Here is a 22,392-nt window from a genome sequence, read left to right on the forward strand (position 1 = left end):
TCCGTAAGCCCCTGAGCTAATCTGTGCACAGTGATGTCAGCCTCTCTGCCATCTGTGCTGCATTTTCTTTGTATCTCATTTGCATTAACTCTTGTATTTTAGTTTTCTATTTTTTATCATGCCCAATTAACCATAATATTAGGAAGTAGTTTAAAGCGACAGTTTATCAGTTATAGCCCAACATACGATAACACTAGTGGACAAGCACCTTATTTTATCTTAATTAATAATCTTATAATCTTTATTTCCAGTTCCATTTGCCCCATCTAAACAACATTAACAAAAAAAGTGTCTCCATGATGTATATCATAACTTTCTTAATAATGCCATATGCTGTACACAAACTGGATAAGATGTTTTTTTAAACTAATCCTGCAAATAAAACATGGGTTCAGTCCTTTGTTGTTAATATGAGATATAGTAGAATCATGGCCAGAGTAAAATGTGTTTCCATCTCAGTCTTAAAAAACTGTTCTGGAAAACTGGCTCATGCTTTTATTAAAGCATGATGAGAAATTAAGCTGAAAGGCTTCATTCACTTATGATTGCATTAGTCATCACCACTGACGCATGTGTTTACTTGCTGATTCAGTTATTTGTGTAGGCGTAACAATGACTGTATTATTCAAAAGCCCAGGGGGGCAGAGAGGCTGCAAATACTACATATGGGCTCCAGATTATTGTTGTGCACCACCTCAGCCTACTTATTTACACTTAAGCTCAGGAGCCCCCCCTGCATGCTGTTGTCACCACCTTGCTTTTATTTTGACAGTCATGACCGGTACTCCTGTTTGTCGCCTCCGCCGCGTTGACGCCGCTCTGCTGCGCGGTGGGAGCGGCGTGTCTCTGAGCAGCGGAAGCGGAGGAGGCCGCGCGGACTGAACTGCAGCAGCAGCGGCAGAGGCAGCGGCAGAGGCAGGGCTGGGCTCCACACACACACACACACACACACATAGACGGACACACACATTCAACGGCAAACACACACCAGGGCAGGAAAAACGGGTAAGTGAGGAGCGGACTTTTACTTTTATACAGAAAACAACGCGTTTAGCATGTGGCTAACGGTGAGCGTTAAGCTAGCCAGGCGTCAGACTCGTGAAGTTTACGCACGAGATACTAAAAAATGGGAAAGAGTCGCTTTTTCCTGCCTCTCTGCTGCACATCTATTGGTGCCTGTGTGTTTTTTTTTTTTTTTAATGGTGATGTAAAAAAAAATACTCGGTAGATTTAAGAGCTTCGTGACATAAACGCATGAATGGAAATTGACGCGCAGCCTATTTAATAAAAAAACATCCAGCTTAGAAAACACGCTGTTATGCGTATAACGGCGAAAACAGCCCCGGTGTGTGTTGGCTAACCGGGAGGCTACTATTGTCAGCAGCGGCATGACCAGCCTGTCTCCGCCTTTTTCTAAAGCCACACAGCCACCGACACTTTGTAAAAAAAAAAAATACATGAAAATGGGAAAAAGGCACCGGTCCCATTAACTGTCTGTGCTGCTAGTATCTGTTATTGACCCGCTATGAGTCGCATCCTCCCGCAGCCGCATGGAGGAGGCTGTGCAGACAGGATGCACATCAATGACGGCCGGTCGCATGGAGCGCTTTGTGCTTCACTCACTGGAAACACACTCCATCCTCTGGAGCCTCTTTGAGGATGTTTATATTATTATTTTTGACCGAGGAGTGGGTTGCATGCGCAGGTATTTCTCTATGTGATGTGGCTGCAGTGTGTCCCGATGCCGGACCCCCTCCTCCTCCTCTTCCTCCTCCTCCTCCTCTTCTCTGTGCAGGCTTTGTTTTCATGGGGCAGATGTAGATGTAGCTGGCCTACATGCATCCGCTCTCTTTGTGTTGACTTGCAGTATTGCTGTCATCAGCACATAAGATATAAAAGTTGTGTGGTGTAAATGCATGCTGGCATCTTTAATACTGACGTGTTTCGTCATTCATCGGCAGAGATCTTACAAGATGTCCCTGTTTTGGGGCCTTTTACTAAATCAGTGCAAAAAGTAAGTGCTGTTGTTATTATCTGGTGAAAGACTGTGGTGCAAATGCTTGAAACAGATGCATGACAAATACCAAAATTACTCAACTGTCCCAAACACTGGAAACAAAGACGTCTATTCATAGCAGCAGCAGCAGCAGCAGGATTTTATTAAATTATTTTCTTTAATTGCATTCAAGGGCAAAAGGTACCAGAACATTCCTGTTCAGGGTTTATAACACAGTTTGCTGTACTCATACCGGCCTGATGTATTCTTGGAAAGCTCAAGAGCTTCAGTTGACACTGTGCAGTCTCCTCCTCCTCCCTCAGCTGCAAGAATTCAAATTTTATTTGGGTTTGAGCCATAGAATGTGCAGACAAAACCATCCAGTCCAGTTTGGCTCTTTCCTTTCCTTTTTCCCCTCTTCCTCTCTCGGACCCTGCCTGTTTCCCAACTACTTCGTCTCCTCTCTTTATTTGACTGGCAGCGGTCTTCTTCGCTCTCCAAGCAGTTGCATTATTAAAAACTGTGTCAGTGTCACAGGACGCTCTGTCAGCTGCAGCTCAGCCTGCAGCCTTATGTGTCCATTAACACAGTTTAAGCACTGACGATAACATTGGAAACTATTTGGGTTGAAGTTGTCTTGTGTTGAATCTGTTTTTCTTGTGAAAACTGGAAAACTTTACTTTATAGAATTTCCTTCAGTCACCAAGCCAGTGTATGTCAGTGTACAATATCATAAGTTGACTATTTACCTTTTAACGTTGAACTCAGAAAATGAAATATCTTTCTTTTTCATCTCTGCAACTTGTTTTCTCACATCTGTTACAGCTTGTGCCTGATACAGTAACACAATCCCTATAACCTGGTGTTGAATGAGCAGTGTGTCATAGAGTAATGCATGAAGACTATGACCCTATTTTCTGTTCAAGTGTGTATTTGGGACAGTGGAACTTTGTTGTCTGGCCTTCCCATGGCTATTGTGTGTGGTAGGAAGTTTAGGAAGTGAGTTCATTTTACTTCAGTGGTCAGGAACTATTATTTTGCGACTGAAAACAACAACCCAGCCTGAAACCTAATATACTAATGTACTGTATTCTTTTCAAGCCGTCTTTAAAAGGGTTTTTGTACCAGGGAGTCTATGGTTAAATATAGCTGCGAATCTCAATTCTGTAATCTGCAAGAGTAGAAATGTTAAAAGGGTTATGAGAGTCGCATAGCGTTGCCTGATGCAGCTCCTGCTTGAGTGCAGAGTCAGAGAGAAAAACAAGGGAGGTGAAGTCTGTGATTAAATGGAAAAATGGGAAAGCAGAGCAGAAAACAAGAAAAACGATGTAACCGTCAGCTTCTTCCTTGTTATGGAACATCAAGGGCGGGTCTGACTTTATTTCCCTTCCATTTAACTTCTCAAAACGAGAAATAAAACAGAATGAACCTCACATCTGTTTCGGGGTGTAACATATTCCCTCATGAGTTTCCGGTATTTTGTGCTTCTCTCCATTGCAGATATTGATCTCGTATTTTGGCAGTTTCTATTCCTATCTCTCCTGTCTCCCCGCTGATTGTCCTGTTATGCTAACGGTGCTGTTTTTTCTCCCTCTTCCTAAATGCCAGTGTGGATTTCAGGGTGAGAGAGTTGTGTTCACTATTTTTGTCTGCTGCTGCTGAGGTTGCCGCTGTGGGCTGTGTAATGTTGGTGCCATCAACGTGGCAGGGTTGGCCAAACACTAATATTCCTGTTCAAAGGGCCACGGGTCAGTCATTATGTGCTCAGCAGGGGCCACACAGGGCCACGAGACCACTGACCAGACAGACCATACCTTGGCTTCAGTAGGTGCATAATACAGTGATTTATTTAGTCTTATTAAATAGTGAAGGGTAACTATATTAACCCAGTTAAAAATATTGTTTTGTAGAAGACTAAAATTGGCCCACTGTTAGATTATATCCATTTCAAGTACCCAAATTCTGAATCTGTATTGGAGCTGCCATTGTCACTTCTCGTTGCCATCTCACCTAAGACACGCCCACTGCTGCCAAACCTCCGCGGTTCAGCCACAAGCGCATAGTATGACGTTCTGGCAAGATGGAGTCTAAGATCATAGTTCGTATTCCAACATTTTGATGTTGAATTTTCAGTTTACCACTTTTATTTATATCCTGCTGCCATGTCCTGGTCAGAAAACTGCCCCCCAGCCTATATCTGTGTATTATCAAAAAAATGTACACCACGCTCACATGACTCAAGAATTATTCCTGTACGCTGACAAAATCTATGCTGCAGGGCATGTTCTCCATTAATTCTCTTGGATTGATAGTAATAAGGAACTAGAGTTCGTTCAGAGTGCTGGTTTTCCCCTCTTACACTCCATAGGATGAATAACGTCCCTTCTTCAGATAGTGTGGAAGGACAGACTGTTTTTTTTTACTATAATGCTTTACATTTCTCAACATCCATGAAATCTAACTTTTCATGTGTATGTCTGTAGGTCGCGTGAAAAATCAAGGGTCACTGAGCATGTGGGGGGGTTTATTTCTTAAGGCCATGGGGGTGCTGGGTTGTGTATGGTAATAACAATGAAGCAGGCCGGATGGATGCTGGCTAAATGGAGGTGTTTGCTTGTTTGTTCCTCTCACCAACTGCTCATGTGATGTGTGCGGACGCTTTTCAGCACCATATGGTCTTTTCTGCTGCACGGAGCAGTTTTTTTTTTTTTTCACCCACATGCTGCATGTCCCATATAAGCCACATTAACACACGTAAAGCCAGACATGCACATATACACTCAGGTTTCTGCAGGCGTGAAGTTTTCTGCTGACACCATAATGATTTATTATCCCCTGCATCGTGCTGTAGTCCTGTCATAAAGAGATTAATGTTGGTGTATACTCTTTATCTGGTTGCTTATATTATGAACTCTTTAATTGTATCATTAAATAGCACACATGTTCTTCCCTTAGTGACACTTTACATGGGTTAGGGTTAGTTTTTGATCTTAATTTAATTTGCTGGATTTAGATTTACAAAAGCATATGTGTGGAAATCATGACCCATTAAAGTGTCATGTAATGTCTTTTTCATTTGATTCACATTACTATGCTGTTGTTCATAAGCAACATTTCTAACATGTGATGGACGCAAAACTGGAAGAATACAAATATCTCTGGAGGAAAAAGAGGTGCCATGCAGGTAGAAGACGCAAAATAAGATGTCAATTGCCAGTGGCGATGTAGAAATGTGTAACTTCCGCAGCAGAATTATGTGAATTATGAGTTATGTCCTGCCTCCTGCGTGCTCTACCCAGACGCCATTCCTCAACTTCTGAATGTTTCAGATAATGTTCTGGTGTTTTGAATGTGTTTGTGTAGTCTATGTGTGTATTTCAAGGGCAGGCTTCAGAAAACGTCACATTTTCCAGAGTTCATATCTGAAATAAGACATACGTCAAAACGTTCTGTGTACTTTCAGTGTGTGGAAGCTGGAGCACGCTTGGCTGTGATACCCATTACATTCAGCCTCAGGTCTGTGAACAAGCCTTTATGATGACAACCTCAAAGTACAGACATACTTATGAAAGATTTCAGCCCGCGGCAGTTGTTGAGGATTTCTCTGACAAATTACCATGATTACAGTCATTCCATGTTTGAGAGGTTTGACAAAGCAAATGGGTTCTTTCGAATACAAAGTCAAAAGAGTTCCCTTCAACAGAATATATTTGTTGGCTATTTTTCATTTATGAGTAGAGGTAAAGTAGACCAACTTGATTAAAATGTCAAAAGGAATCAAACACGTTCAGACTGACATCCCTGGAGCTTGCTCCTTTGTGCACCCAGAACTTTTCCAAAGTACTGTATTATTAAGCTGCTGTGAAACAGAAGTTAAGTTATTGACTGGCAGCCCTAGATTTATTTATTTGTTGTGTAAAAAAAAAAATCCAAATAAAAATACAGATCCATCAGACTGTTGGGCCTTGGTGGAGATATACACTCAACTGAGGGCCGTTCTAGTTCAGCCTGTTATAAGTGTCTGGTATATTGTTACCACTCGTTTTTTCTAACGCGTATGAGGGAACAATAGATTGTATACCTCCTCTACTGAGCACTTTTATGTCTGTAAATCTACAGTAGAATCAACCATTGGGGACTAGACAAGCCTTTGCCTGTCTGTCCGTTTGTCTGTCCAGAGGGTATATGGTTGTCTCACCCAGAATCTGTTGTCTGTTTTTTTTTTTCTTTACACCCCTCAGGGTCTGTAGGCGTCTTTGCTCCCAGATCACCTCCGGGGTTGCTAGACCACTTCGTCCTCCCTTGTCTATTATCTATTGACTTTGAAAAGAACCTAACTGACCTTACACCAGCTTTTTCAAGAGAATGGGCTGCTTCGATGTGCTTTCCTGTTATTGGCTTTGCTTATACCTTCAAGGTGCTGTCTACCATCACGTTCCCTCTTTGTTATCTTCTTCCCTTGTTGCAAAGCTACAATATTGATTACAGTTCTATTGTCAGAACCCGAATTCCAGGTCTTACACAAAGTGTTTGAAGGGTGGAGCCTGACCGAAGTCGATTTTTAGGGGTTGATGGCGATATCAATATATTGGCTATATTAAAAATAAAGCAAATGGCAATGATTCCTAAGATTTCTTCATTGATCTCTTATGATGAAGAAATTTAATTGTGGCATATTGGTGTATATCAGCAAAAACAAACAGCTGAGAAGCTCTCTGATCTTAAGGATTTAAGTTGTAAAGTATTGTATATTTTTGGCATTATCTTTGCTACTATGTCGTCTCTGCCCTTCTTTCTGTCTGCTCAGCCAGGGAGGGCTATCACTGCTCAATCTACTGTATCTACTGAGAGCTATTTATATCAGAACAATCAGGTTTAGCTGATGCTGTGAACACGAAGTGCATCATCTCGTGTCTACCGGAGGATTTCTCCTGGGAAACACCAACCAGACATGAACACTCATAACAGTGAGTGCCTGGAAGCTTTTCTCTTTCATCACTAGTTATACTTTATCAATCAGAAGCAAGATAGGATATTTGACAATGTTGTTCTTTTTCTCACTTCTGTTTCCCCTTTAAATTAAAGCACATAGTGCAAACATGTTGTTTTTAACAACATAAATTCTGTTGAATTAGCATGAATTGTTGCTGTGGTATGTTTTAATGCAGCTATACTGAGATTAAGCTCCATTTTTACAATGTAGGCAGACAACCACACCCTTACTAGGGCTAAGTTTGGCTCTCATCATAAGACCAAGCGGAAATGTGTGTTGCGGGAGAATGAGTTGTCTCTCTGTCCCTCTGTCTGTCCATCTCTTTCTCTCTCTCTCTCTCACCGTCTATCTCGCTCTTGTTTGCTTAGTGTCAGTAAATGTGTGTGTGGAGGCTACACATAGCAGCTGTCAGCGTGTGTGTGTGTGTGTGTGTGATGTAGTGTGAGTCAGCTATCAGGGTTATGATGGTGCTGTATAACGGTCTGGGAGGTTAGAGAGAGAGAGATCAGAGGAGTAGTGCTGATGGTTACCAAGCTGTTGCATCATCCCGGGATGCTCACTGGAGCCAGATGCTACGTGGAGAGCAGCAGCAGCAGCCATGTGCAAAGAAACACATGAGCTGATGACACAGAATGAACTGGTGCTCACTGACCCAACTTCCTGAATCCCTCCAGCTTATATTTGTGAGTGGCTGGCTCAACGTGGCGGGAAGAGATTTGAACTGCTGAAAAAACAGATGACGGCTTAAATAACATTTAGCCGGAGAGCGGAAACATGGCTGTTAAAACAATTAGTCACTGCTGATCGAAAGTACTGCTTCATTATCACTCTTCCACCCTCACTGCAGATGACGTGGGGTTTTTCAGTCCACAATTTCACCTTAACTACTCGCTTGATTTGGATTCAAAGATGAGTGTCCGCCATAGGAAGTGCCGTGCAGGCTTCCTGTCCTTTCCCTCTCCCCCCGTACAAAGAATTCACAGTCATCTTGAAATAATCCTGTCCTTTCACTCCTTTATTCTGTGTGTGTCTGTGTGTGAGAGTGTGGAAGATAGATTAAGTGTAGTTCAGGGTGTTGGATTTCCTGCCAAAACCATGAGGTCACTATTCCTCTTTATTAGTCCCAGCTACAATGCTGCTGAATGGAGATGAGTGGGAACCAGGACTGTTCGGTTTGTTTTCACTATAAAACACCGAAAATGTCTATAACCAGTATTTAGAAGGATCAATTTCTCATAACCAGAGTTGATGTTTTCAGATTGCTTTACATTGCTGATGGTCTTTTGCTTTATGTAACAAACATAAGCAGCAATGTTCACCCTTGTTGGCTGGAGCCAGACTATTTGACATAAGCCATCCAGGGGAACATTTTAAGTTCAGTCATTTCATTCACCTCTCTTGTAAGTCTGAGAGAGAGAGAGAGAGATATGTCAATATTTAGCCAAAACTATCTGTCTGGACATCACTTATTTCAAATGAGAAAATATATATATTTTAAATAATTTGGGTTAACTCACTGTTTTTACATGAGGCCTTTAATGAACACATGTCAAACAGACATTATTTCCTTCTCAGCTGTACCTCCTCTGTCAGACTAACCACTGCATTCCTCCAGCTGTGCTATTGCTTTCATGTGTTGCAGCGAGAAGGTTCTTTGTGATGGCCCCACACAGGCTGGTATGCATCGTATTCAGGCTCCTCAACCGCACTCTCATTAACCTTGCAGTGTGTGAGTGTGCAGTGGTTATGGAGACAGGAGGCTCTCTGATGGTTTGGTTACAGCAAGGAGGGACGACCACAGATAATTACAGTGCTGTTGTTCTGCTTTCTCTGATGCATGCATGCAACGTGTGTTGTTGCAGTGTAGCATCCAAACACAATATTAGTTCTATATCTGTAGTATTTGATGGGTCATGTGGTCATATAAATATTAATGATGATAGGTGACGTTTGAGTCCTTTGTTACTATAATTTAATGTATTACATTGTCTTTTTTCATGAGAATAGGAAATACACAAGTTTGGTCCTTTTCTAAATGCAACCAATCTTACATTTCCCAGGTATTCGTATCTCTCTTAGCCCACATATTTCATTATGCTATTCACATTAAAGCAAAAATGACAAAAATAGATTTCAAGGAAAGACTTACCTGTGGCTGCATGTTGCAACAGATTACTTTATTATTATCACAGTACTTTTCAGCTCTGCTGTTCTGCATTAAACGCTTCACACACCCCATTAAAGTGTTACTGGAATGAAATGAAATGCTGATCCGTTTGACATCAGAGACAACTGTTTGTACAGTCACGTTCCCAACAGCGTCGTGCAAAGAACCATCAGAGGTGTGCGGTTGATTAAAATGTTACCCAGGGGATTATGGAGTTGGTATACGAAGTACTTATGAGGTCAAGTGAGCAGGAGCTAAGCTCAATAATCTGTAATTCCCTCTCTGAAGAGCTTTTCTTGGCATTTTCTCCACACGACGTAGCTCCTGTTATTTTATGCCACATGAAATTACCATAAAATGCTTACCTTTGAAATCTATGTTTCATTTACAAATAAATAATTATGAGAAGCATTAAAAACAGTCTAAACCTTGGTTTAAACTTTTCACAGCTGACTGGTTGAAACAGGGTAAAAAATTGAATTATGAAAAAGTTTATGGTTGCTAAATTTTGCATGCATCTGCTCAGTCAGGCACTCTCATCAAGCCATTAAACCAATCTACTAACATGCTAAGTAGCCAGTCAGTCATATGCAGGGTTATAAAAAGTCTTGAAAAATGTAATAATCTAAATTGTAGGCCTAAAAATTCCTAAAATATATTAGATTATTAAGCACTTGGTCCTTGATACTGTAGGTCACCGTGATTATGTTAATGTTCTGTTAATGCTACTTCTCATGCTTTGAATTCTTGCTTCTACTTTTTCAAGATAAAGTTTTTGGCGGCACGCATCGTCAGAATTTATCACAATACACTTGGCTTATATCTGTGGGAAAGCCTATGGATACACACAGTCTCTGCCTGTAGTCTGCATGATAACTTGGCTCCTCAAGGGTCATTCTCTACTAAGCTACTTCACTTGGTCTTCAATTATGGGGAATTTAAATAATTCAGGGACTCTGATATCCATTAATTTCTGTCGTACTTGAGATAGGTCTTAAATCTAATTCATTATGGTCTTCAAAAGATCTTGAAAAGTCTTAATTTCAACTTGATAACCCTGCTTGAAACCCTGCACACTGATAACATGCCGGCTGAATGTTAGTTCTACCGAACGTCGTCCTTCCAGGGCTGAGCAGTTAGAAAGTCTGAGAGGCTGACCTCCTTTCCAGCTCATCTGAGGGAGAGCGAGGGGAGGAGGGAGGCAGGAGGGAACATAAATGTCCTGCTGGTGAGGCCGGCCAACATTCCTACATCACTTCCTCCTCTAACATCTGGCAATGATCAGGGCGGGCAGAGAGCGAGAGAGAGAGAGAGAGGGGCAGGACGCATCTCACTGGCTGGCTCAGTGTTCACTTTCAGGCGCAGACCATGTGGCATCGCATTGCAAGACCGCCCACTCCATCTCATTCCCCCTCGCTGCAAAGCAAAATGAAGCAAGATGGAGTTTTTTGACTTAATCTATCTCCAGTACTTTGTTTACAATTTGCATTTGATTCTGCCGGCTAGCTTTTCATACGTTCTTTCATACATCACTGTTTAGAATATCATGATGCAAAGAGGTTGAATGTGTTTGCCTGCATATGTGAGTATGAACGGAAAAGAAAAGATAAGAAACTAAAAGCTCCCTGTTTCTTCTCTTCTCAGGATGGCCTAGCGGTGTTGTGCTGTCAGTGGTCTATCAGCAGTGAGCTACCTGGACCAGAGGTGTGTAGTACAACTCACCAAAATACACTCAATTAATTTTGACTGTATGTATAAAATGGGACAAATATATTTAGCAATTATTCAAATTTGCCTCCATACTGAGATACGACTTAACTTTCAGAACTATTTCAGAAATTTAAGGATTTAACCTGATGTGATTTTGACACACTGTCATTATTTGATAATAAGACTCAGAAAATACATCAGTATATTTGCTTTTGTCCCAGTAGGTGTGTAGCAGAGGCAGCAGCAGGTCGCAGAGATGAGTGTGACCTCCTGGTTCCTGGTGAGCAGCGGGGGCACTCGCCACCGACTCCCACGGGAAATGATTTTCGTCGGCCGGGATGACTGTGAGCTCATGCTACAGGTGAGAGCACGTTACACACCAATTTCTCCCCTGACAGCAGCCTCATCGGTCTCGGCAAAGCGGAACGGACAAGATATGTTTTCACTTTCAATCTCATTTGAGAAATTGCTCTCCTTCCCTGGCTATTCAAAGAACAGAAATACTGTCTCATTGCATCCTGAGTCTTAGTGAGTTAAACAAGAAGAGAACATTTAAGATAATATGATAACTGATAACACGCGGAGCCTGACTCTCATTTAGATTCCTCTCAGTCAAATAAAAACACTGTCGACCTCTCACTGATCTGACTATTTACTGAGCCTTACCAAGGAGACTGCAAAGGAACCCTTGTGTTGTTGCTCTGGTCGTAACAGAGCACGTTTATATGTCCGCATGTTTGTGTGCGTCTTTGCATCATTGTGTGTACTGAAGTGGTGTCTTGACTCCAGAGACCACGGTGTGTCCTCATGTGTACCTCTGCACTATTAATAGAAAGTGGGGCAGATACCTCTTCAGTTAGATCTTATCTGGCTGAGTCAGTTGTAGTTGTGGGTAGGGGGTGCATCTATTACTGCAGACTTTACATCTTGAGAGAAGGTATTACTGGTCCCAGTGCCTGTCAGACAGTCAATAAAACACTCATTGATGTTTATTCATTTTTGCTGTGTTTGTTTCTATTGTTTCACACAATCTCTGACTTTTTTTTGAGAACTTGAAGGAGTCATGTTTATTGTTGTCTCATTTCTTCTTGTGGTGAGATTTTGTTTACAAGATTGAGAATTAACTGTCAATCTCAATTGGACAGCATTGCTTAGTTTTTGTGCCACTGACATATTATGTGCGTCTGTCTGCAGCAGAACTGAGAAACCATTTAGAAACTTCACTGTTTCAATGTGAATCAAGCAGTGAGGTTGTGTCCCTTGATACTTTGGGTTAGGCTCTTTTTGAAAGATTTTAAATCCCGGGGGAAATGTCGTCACCTGATGACTGTTGTTGTTATTGCCCAGTTGACCTACATCCTCTCACAGTCATGTTCTTTCATGAGGAGACTTCAAGAGAGCAGTAATAAGGATCCTTTACTGAAGCATGTATAGTTGTAAACGACCTGTTTTATTTATTATTGCTCTATATATTGTTACTGCAAGTGAATGTGTGTGTTTCTGTGTTTTTTTTATCCCTATCCTTGAGATATCTTTTGAAGGAAAGAGAATTATAGATAAGGGAAATATTTCGAATTGAGGACATGTTCAGCTTTGTGTATGTGTGCATTCTGAGCAGCTCCTTACAGTTGTCCTCCATGTGACTGCGTTAATGTGTCATGGCGTCATCACATGGCTAGACAAGGGGCTTTTTGTCAATGCGGCATTCAACACAAACATTCACTTGCAGACAGTCAAATTTCAAATGAATGTATGACCGAGAATGATCGGTGTTACATTGTTTTTGTGTCATCTTGCTAAATTTACCCGCTGCTTGTTTTGCCATCGATCTCGCACACATACAGTTGTGACAGTTGTACTATTCACAAACTGTGGCTGGAATACATTCATCTTTTTTGTGTATTGGAAAAGGGAAGGCAAAGTAAATACAGGAACAGAGTCACCATGCTATCATATATATTTTTACTCTGGGTAGAAATGAACTGGATAAAATAAGCTCATTGACGATTTTGCAACTGGTCTGACGTCTGTGTGTGTGTGTGTGTGTGTGTGTGTGTGTGTGTGTGTGTGTGTGTGTGTGTGTGTGTGTGTGTGTGTGTGTGTGTGTGTGTGTGTGTGTGTGTTTCTCTATCTCTTCTTCTTTTCTCTCTCTTTCTTTTCATTTATTTCTTGCCAACAAAGTTATGAACAAGTTTACACTTTAGATGAGTCGTGTAATTTCTTCTCGCTGCGTTGAGCCTCTCCACGTTTGCGTTCCAAGTTAAATTCAGTAGGTTAGTATTATCTGTAACCCCATTAGTCTGCCCAAGCCTGTGTTCTGAGGTACAACAAGCAGCTCAGTTGGTTTCTATCTCGTTTGATCTCACCTAATCTCACCACCATAATCTGTTTAAAGGGTGACTCTATAGCGTTGCTTCCCTTGGTTTTAATTTAGAATTATCTTGACACCTCACTGACTTCAGCATGAGTGTGCCATCCAGTTACCCTCTTTAGTTAGTGATTGGTTTGTGGTGAAGAGTCATATGAGGACTGAATCTGAGATTCTGAGTCAGGCAAAGTGAGTCAGTTTTGTATCAGATATAGTTTATCTGATATAACCACCGCATTTAGTTGGTATTAGAGAAAAAGGAAATGAGTTATTGACTGAGAAATATCTTATTTTCTCAGAAATTAGAAAGTCAAAACTATTTTGATTCACTGAAATTATTATTAAAATAGCTAACGCCAACAACAAAAACAAACAACACCAGAACAAGGTTCCTTGTTGTATTGAAGTATCTGAAGGGCACTCAAACAGGTATTTGGAGACGACAGCACATTTTTTCGCAAGTCAGTGTTGATGCATAAATTCTGTGACATTGATACATGAGAGGGATTTTCCACAACGCCAGATTCCACGATACACTGTTTGCAATTTATCCTCAAAACAGCTGATGGGCTCATATCTGGACACCTTAGAAAATCAATACGTTCACCCCCAGCCCTTCATTACACCACTGTTCTCTTTTGTGTGTATTTATGTGTGCGTCTGTGTTCAGCTGTGCGTGAATGAGGAGGTGTCAGTAGAATGTGGGCAGTCTGAGACATTGAAATACCTGCAGACAAGGATTTGAGTTGATATCATAGCAGATATCATACATAGTAACATTGAGACTCACTGAGAAGGTTGCATTTTTAACATAGGATGCTCATACCTCCACTTCACAAGTTCTCTGTAGCCTTGTTGCTGCACCGATGTCGAAAAAAGCCGTGAGATGACAGAAATTTAGAAGTAGAGCAGCAAAGATAAAGAGTAAAACTAACATTTTCCCCTGCACGTTAAAAAATGGGAACCGACACCATTAGATCTTAATGACCAGATTTCAATTATTACACTAAGTGCACGACACTGGGTTAATGTTAATGCTTGTGTTTGTCTTTAAAGTCCCGCAGCGTGGATAAGCAGCATGCAGTCATCAACTATGAGGGTGGAGCTGATGAGCACAAGGTCAAAGACCTGGGCAGCCTGAATGGGGTGAGTACAAAGATAAAAGAAGACAGAAGGAGGACAGGGCAGACAAAAAGAGGAGAGAGGGGGGGTCACATGAGGGATGGGGAACGATAAGAGAATGAGTTTAACCAGCTGGAGGAGGGAAAAACGGAGGTTTAGATGAAGATCGATGGAGAATTCGAGAAATCAAGAGATACAGAGAAAAAAAACTCCAAAAAGACATTCAAGGTAAAAGTAGATGTAGATGAGGGGGGTTGAGAAGGGTTAGAGGTTAACATATTTTTGGCAGTCGATAGGACTACGACCCAATCGATCTCTGTGTCAATGAAGATTTATATCAGAGCCAAGGTCAATTTGAATCTAAACCTAATTATGTAAATCACTACTTCAGGGCACAGTCTGCGATTTTAAATATTGACCAAAGGGTCACTCTGTCTAAAACTCCAAACACCTTCAGACCTGCTGTAACTCTTAAATGGATGTTAGAAGAGAGATTAAGACAACAGGTAAATCAAAATTTTGTAAACACAGCAGGGCAATTGGCAGGAAGGAAACCATTGTACCAGCAGCAGAGAAGGAATACATGGGAGTAAATCCACTTTATTCAAATAATTAATAAAATGGGGTTGTTAAAAAAAATTATGAGGATATTATGATATTATGATTTCTTTCCTAAATTATGAATGTGTGTGAAGAAACACAGGGTATGGTCTGTTTAAAAGGTATTTGGGGAAATATGGTAAATCTCGAAGTGAAGCTGAAGTTCATTACGCAGGTTCAAAGAGAAAATATACATCTAAACAAATAAAATCCAAGATCCCTCCACGTGTCTCTTTAACGTTGAAGTTCAGTAAAACACATTCACAGTTCCCTCTCGCTGTTAGTCATGTGTGGTGATTTAGCGTTTAGTCACTGTCCACCAGATTGGACACATGCAGAATGCCCTCACATCCTCTCCAGCTGTCAGACAGGAAGCCGCAGTCAGAGCCACTTCCTGCTGTGTCATTAACCATCCAGCATCTTTAGTTGGACTCGGAGGAAGTTTTCTCCTGCTGAGTCAGAGAATCGGAAGAGATTGGCCTCAGCAATGTTTTACTACAACAGCAGTGCTGGCTATATAGATTTCTTATAAAGAAACACCAGGAGCAGCTTATTCAGCTGCTCACAATGGCTTCATGCATGCTAGGTTCTCACTGACAACATGCATGTTTAATTTTATGGTTTGGAATTTCTCCTAACTGTTACAGTTTCCAAACTATTAAAACCAATTTTTCACATTTATTATTAACAATTCAAATTAACAAACAAAGTAACAATTATTCACATAAAGCAATTCCTTATTCAAGGTTATCAAATTTTGTCGTGTTATCTTTGTTCCATTGAAGCTTCTTAGAAATAAAGATTTTAACTGTTCACATTCATAAATGATAGATGACTTTGTGTTTATTTTATGTATGAATTATTAGTCATTGTTTATTTTGAATTACAATCTTTTTCCTTGCCACGGCAGACCTTTGTAAATGATGTTCGCATCCAGGAGCAGATGTACATCACTCTGAAGTTGGAGGACAAGCTGAGATTTGGATATGATATCCTTTTACTTTTCTGATCTTATCTCTTTAGCCCTCACACTTCCACCAGTCACATCATACCAACTCTTGTTCAAATGTTAGAATTGATATTTTAATTCTAAACTAAGAGGCCAAATTTTTAACTGTGTACTGTATGAAAATGTTTTCTGATTGCGATAGTTAATTATTTCATGCATCTGTGTATATGAAGTGTGTGTGTATGCATCATAATTCTGCTTTACGACCAGTATTTCCTTAACCTGTCTCACATACCAACTTGTTCACGGTGGTGAGAGGAGAGCTCACTGTGCCTGAGGAGGCTCTGAAGGCAAGAACACACACACACACAAACGTGACACAAACAGTTGTGTATCACTGGTCACCATGATACACAGTTCTTTTATACTCCTCTAAATTCTATCCATTGTTGTATTGTTCATCTCCCTGTAGCATGAAAAGTTCACAAGTGGACTCCAACTCTGCAAGAAGCCATCCAATGGTGAAACCACTAAAACCACTACCACTAAGTCCCCCATGAAGACTCCAACAAAAACACTTAGGTCCCCCACTGGTGGCGCCCCAAGGCCAGTGGAGAAGAGCAGAGGAGCAGATGGGGTCACGTCCTCTAAAGAGCCACCATCTAAACCTGTGGACGGTCAAAAAGCAGAGGAGAGGACACCAGGTGAGAAACGGAGCAAAGGGGAAATGCAAGCCTGTCATCTTATCTTAGTGCCATGTTAGCACCTTTTATATAATGTGAACTAGTGGATTGTATGGGTATTTGTTCTACAGTTTGTATTATTTCCATCCTTACTTACTTAAAACATTTGCAATTATGTTCATCCAATTTCCTGGTCACATTTTCAGACAGAATATAGTGATATAAAGTGTGTTGGGGTTTTACTTCAGACCAGTAGGGGGTGGACAAGCTCAAAATCACACCAACAGTCATTCTTTGATATCATGTGTGTAGTTTAGGTCTTTAAGGGTGTCCTTCCTAATCTCTGATCAAACTAGGGTGCTAGCAGGGGTCCTGGGTAATCTCCAGATGTTGAAACAAGGCCACATGGGGCTTGTGTTATTGCACAGATTTAGCAGTAACAGGGTCAGAGTGCCTGCATAATGCAAACCCATATGCCAGAACTACTTCTCTTAAAATGGAGTACAATTCACAGGCACTCACATGCAAAAACAAGCAAATATACACATACAGTGTTGTAAGTTACCCCATCTACTGCTCACGCTTTTAGTGACAACCTCTCTGCGGTTCTAGAGGATGTAATCCTGCAGCATTATTACTGTAATACCAGGCATCACCCAGATATTATACCTCACAGAGCACATACATCCAGTAGCTTTTATATAGAATACCCCCAGTTACTGCACTCAATTTGGCACAGAGCATCTATAATTATCTGGATACACTGTGATTAAGTTTACACATCTCAGGATAAGGGGTACTTAAAGAAAGTAAAGTAAAGGAAGAGGAAAGAGAGGAGAGAAATTGACACAGGATGAGGCGTCCTCAGGCACGGTGGTCTAAAAAAAATATTGCTGGTTCAAATCCGACTGGAATTATTTGTGGCGTGTCTATCCTCTTTCTCTCAGTTATGTTTCCTGTCACTTTTCTACTGTGCTGTCCAAATTTGCCACAGGATGCTTGCCCCATGTCAACTTGAACTCAGACAGGGACAGTCAGGCAAACGGAAAGTCCCTCTTTCATTCAAAGCATGTGTGTGTGGGAGAGAGAGCGAGAGAGAAGGAGAGCATGAAAGAGAGAGCATGTACGTGTGTCTGCCCAACTTGTTGGCTAAACTTCGGAAAATAGGTCAGTGGTGCAAGTCCCGACCAGAGGAAATCACAAACCAATACACAAAGAGCAGCTGGGTTCACTTTGTGGCACCATGACACAATGAACAGTACCAGAGTGTGTAAAGTACATGACAATCATGACAGGCCACAGTCAAAGCTACAGTGAAATGTGTACTACTCTGCTGGGCTTTGTTTAACTGGGTCTGCATGTGTGCATCTGTCTCAGGGGACATCGGAGCGATGCCTCGTGGGACCCCTCTGTACGGCCAGCCATCTTGGTGGGGGGATGGGGATGCAGATGACGAGAACTCCTTCCATCAAGACAAGTCATCCATCAAAAAGCATGACGGCTCCATTTCAGGTAGGATGATGTTCATTTTTTAAACTTCTATCACACACATCGTCTCCTCATCACTATAGTTCAAACATAGAGTAGAGGAAACCAGGGCAACAGGGATTTAAATGGTTTGAAATCAATATTATTATATTCTTAAAACATTATATTTATGGAAATGAAGCCTGAAAAATTACAAAGTACAGCATTTTTTGTATTATACGGTATTGAACAATATTGTTTGTAAGTGTAACATCCAACTGCACCCAAAGGCTTTTTTCAGAGCCTGTATTTGTGTCCGTTTGCCTGCAGTATGTGTATGTATGGTCACCATTGGACTATGGGGGGGGGGTCCCTGTCAGAGGAACAAGATTAGAGGCTACACCAATAGTAAAACAGCTCAGTGATGCAAAATCAGTCAGTGCCAGGCTCGTGTAGTGTGGACCAGTGTGGTCAGAAGGAGTGGGGGAGGTTAATCAAACACTGGAGCAGACTGAAGCAGTCGCAAATCTCTCACCACATCTGGGTGGATACTTTGGCATCGTCTTCGCTGGAGACTTTGTGTATCAGCTCTTTTAACTGAACTCTATCTATTTATTTACTGCTGATTTTCCTCTGGATTTTAGCGAAGCATTTTTTTTTTTCAGCCAGAGTGAGATTAGAAAGGACTGATTTAAGAGTAAATCTGTGCAAAGCGTGGCAGGGTGATAGAAAACCTTTCCAAAAAATCGGATGGGATTGGCGACTTCAGTCATGGAAGAGGGTGAGTGGCGGGTGAGTGGGGTGAGACTTTGGCACTGGACCGACGTGCAGAATGGATGTAGTGATGTTTTGTGAAGCAGCGTGCTCCAGGAGGTGTTGCACTTGTGTATTTGTGTAAGTGAAATGGACCTCAGCTTTAAAACAGGTTCCTATCAGCCTACGTTGTTTTGAAAATAGTGGGAGCAAACTCTCTACATCTGCTCTAATAAACTTTTAGTATCAGTTTCAGCACAGAAGAGGAAGTGAAAGAAAGAGAGGAAGTGATTTTGTTTGTGTTTGCTTGTGTGTTTTTTGTGTGTGTCGGTTAAGTTAGATGTGTGTCCTCCTCCTTCCCACTGAATAGGCTGTGTTGTCAGAGCTCCCTACACCCCTACACCCCTCCCCTTGGGTATTGTCACTCAGGCTGATTGGGTTACGCCGTTGCACATATCTCCCCTCCATTCCTCCCAACACACAAAACACACTCCTCCACCCATCGTTCAAACAGACCCCTCTCTCACTCCGCACTGCAGCGATCATAAGTTAACCACTCTCTTATTACCCGGTAAGTATCACTCTCAATTCAATATATTTCAGCTAATGGAGCTGGGAAAGAGCTTTCAGTTTCAATCAACTTGTGTTAGTCGCACCTCTACTTACTTTGCACTTGCTTTACTACCAGTTAGAGAACTATGTGTTCAGTTAACAGTCTTAAGCTCTCAAGTACATTTAAATCTCAAATGAGAAGAACTACTGGTTACTGGCTGTTTCATTTTGTGACTGTTGCAAGTTTTACATTTTCTTTGTAGTTGACAGTCATGAAAAACACAAACACTATGAAGTTCAGAGCTTCATGAACATGATTTAACATTTTCACAGAAATTCATATGGGTGCAACTCAGACAAGATGCGTGAAACTCTGATATGTAAACTCACACATACTCGGACTTATGTAAGATACAGGAAGTTTAGTCACTTTAATTTCAAGCAAGGAGCAAATACATTGAGACACCATATCGTGGTTTATGGTGTACATGGTTGTTTTGGTTTTGTTTTAAACCCCCCTGAGTTTCTTTAGAGAGGAAATGTGAACACAGTCCTGCCGCAATATATAAAAGTTCAAAATGTTTTGCGTGGTATTGCTTTCTCCGTTCAGTCATTGCATCTTGAACATCATTCAACATATTTAATCTACCTCATATTTGCCCCCCTTTTTTTTTAAAAATCCATGTTGTAAATCCTCCCAAACTTGCAGAGCAGCTTATGCTGGCATCCGCTGATCCTGTTTCAACGACGACTCCGAGTGGAAAACAGGCTTTTTAATTTAGGGATTCAGTTTCTCAGAAGATTGCACTTTGTCCTTAAGTCATATTTTTTAAATATATCTAAAATATATATATTAAAATCTATTACTCACTATTTTTTCTCTTGTTATTGTATTCTGCAAAGTCAGTTTCTGTTTCTTGTTCCTCGTTTGCCAGTTGCCATATGTTCCTGCGTTTGCTCCCCAACATGAAGCAGATGGCCTCTCTAATTTCTGAGAGCATCATTTATCATATTCAGACCCCACAGAGGCTCTGTTTGTTAATATGAACAGATGAGAAAATAAGCACTTCATTTTGTGAGTGAACCAGAGCACACAGTGTCCTCAGTGACTATATCTCTGAGAGACAGTGAAAAAGACAGAGAGATAAAGAGAGACAGAACGTACTTCTATGTGTATGTCTACATTGTATTTGTAGTGTGTGTCTGCCCCACGAAGGAGACAGTAAGTCTGATTGAAATAATATGTTGACCTTTAACTTCAAGCTTCTGATATTGAATCTTAGATATCATCTGTCACTGTGGCTTTTCAGCACTGGGATGTTTATTCAACTGATTAATGTAAGTTTCATGATTTCAAGATTTTGGATAGAAGAAGATAATATTCCTATAACTACTCCTAAGCTTAGGGATGACACGTAGTTTCACTTTTTGTGTTGGACATTAAACAGTTTCTTGCTTTGCTACAAATATGAAAGTCTCACTCACAAACAACAAAATTTAAATCATAAAAATTTCCAATGCTTTTACGTTTTTTTTTAAACTCAGAGAGCCAAGAGGCACGTCGAGGGGAGAAGGCGCAAGAGGACGGCATTCATGCGTCCCCCGCCCACGATTCCATATACTGTGAGATCCCTACCAAGGAGAGTCACATGGCCGATAACGGCATCCATGAGATTCCCACTAAGGACACAGAGGGCAATAACATTCTCAGCGCTGCAGGTGAAATATGTTTTTAATTTATTCCGATTTATTGTAAAAAAAGAAAGAAGTGACTAGTCACTGTGTGTCCTGTGCAGAAAGAGAGCGACCAATCTTCAACTTTTTATTATATTTGGAAAAACATCCATGTGCTTTTGATTATACCAAGAAGTCACATTTACACATCTATTTTTTTAAGAGAGCGTCACATCATTCTTTTATTTAGTATTATTGACTGACACAGTAACAAAACTGCGATGTCTGCTCCACAGCTCAAGGTCATGCCTCCTTCACCATAGAGTTTGACAGCACTTCTCCAGGGAAGGTCACCATCAAAGACCACGTGTCAAAGTTCACAGCTGACCACCACAGACCACGCTCTAAGAAGAGCGGAGCAGGAAGTGGAGGCGCAGGAGGGAGGGACTTGAGCACACTTCAAGCGGCTATGATGGCATCAGAGAGCAAAGTGGCCGATTGGCTGGCACAGAACGACCCCACTCTGGTGCGCAGCGAGTCAACGGAGGACGACAGCAAGAGCATCAAGAGCGACGTGCCGGTCCATCTCAAAAGACTGAAAGGTGGAGGTTATTTTATTTTAATATCTCTATATCTACAGCTTGTTTAAAAGTTTTTGCTGTACCCGGTTCTTCTCTCATTTGGTCCATCCTTCTTTACTCCCCTTCTTCAATAACATTTCCTTTTGAGTTATCCCTTATTTAACTAGAATAATGATCACACCTTAATAATACATGATTTTACACACTGTCTCAATTTTCCATTTGTCTGTTCCTCAACTATGTGAAGACTGTGTGGACTCTTTGTTAGGAGCAGGGCTTGTTGGCTGTGGTAACCAATCCGGGGGATTAGCAGCTACCAGACAGAAACATTTAAACCCCTATCTACTCCTCTAGTGCTCTGACAGCCAATGACAGGACTTAGCATGAGTAGCATAGCACAGCCCCCATTGAATTTCACTTTTTCACCATTTACAGACACATTATCCAGTGAGGAGCACATACTCTATGCATGTACTACTTCACGGCAGTTAATACCTGACTAGAAGCGCTTCAGATGCAGCTTTTTGTTGGATTTATTTTCTTACGTATTGTCATTGTGCACATCTGAATCTTCTCTGTATATCTCTGTGGGCTTGTTGCTATGTATCTTTGGGGTAAGGTTTGAAATTGCTGACTGTAGATCACATTTGTCGTGATGGTTCTTGGTTCTCTTTTTACCATGCCAGGGTTTTTTGTAAGAAAGGCCCAGACAAAGCAAAGCCATGCTAGGCTTTATGCTGTTAGTAAAGAGAGTTCAAGTTTAATGCTAAGCTATGG

General features: G+C 41.2%; 1 protein-coding gene across 9 annotated transcripts in view; it reads left to right on the forward strand.

The window, feature by feature from the left end:
- The first annotated feature begins 848 nt into the window (after nt 1-848).
- The window catches only part of cep170aa (centrosomal protein 170Aa), a 36,127-nt gene continuing 14,583 nt past the window's right edge, over nt 849-22,392 (forward strand). For 6 of the 9 annotated variants that reach the window (XM_035172019.2, XM_035172023.2, XM_035172021.2 and 3 more), the window contains exons 1-10: nt 849-1,005; nt 10,801-10,860; nt 11,091-11,227; nt 14,291-14,380; nt 15,867-15,945; nt 16,197-16,255; nt 16,378-16,609; nt 17,966-18,100; nt 20,906-21,079; nt 21,331-21,636. In XM_035172019.2, coding sequence (XP_035027910.1) covers nt 11,123-11,227; nt 14,291-14,380; nt 15,867-15,945; nt 16,197-16,255; nt 16,378-16,609; nt 17,966-18,100; nt 20,906-21,079; nt 21,331-21,636 — 1,180 coding nt within the window. In that variant the 5' untranslated portion in view covers nt 849-1,005; nt 10,801-10,860; nt 11,091-11,122. Of the gene's footprint in view, nt 1,006-10,800; nt 10,861-11,087; nt 11,228-14,290; nt 14,381-15,866; nt 15,946-16,196; nt 16,256-16,377; nt 16,610-17,965; nt 18,101-18,129; nt 18,837-20,905; nt 21,080-21,330; nt 21,637-22,392 lie in introns of those variants that run through there. The other 3 variants (XM_035172020.2, XM_035172026.2, XM_035172027.2) reach the window with 3 other exon arrangements.

This window comes from Hippoglossus stenolepis, chromosome 12 (genome assembly GCF_022539355.2).
Source record: "Hippoglossus stenolepis isolate QCI-W04-F060 chromosome 12, HSTE1.2, whole genome shotgun sequence".
In the NCBI taxonomy this organism is placed as follows: domain Eukaryota; kingdom Metazoa; phylum Chordata; class Actinopteri; order Pleuronectiformes; family Pleuronectidae; genus Hippoglossus; species Hippoglossus stenolepis.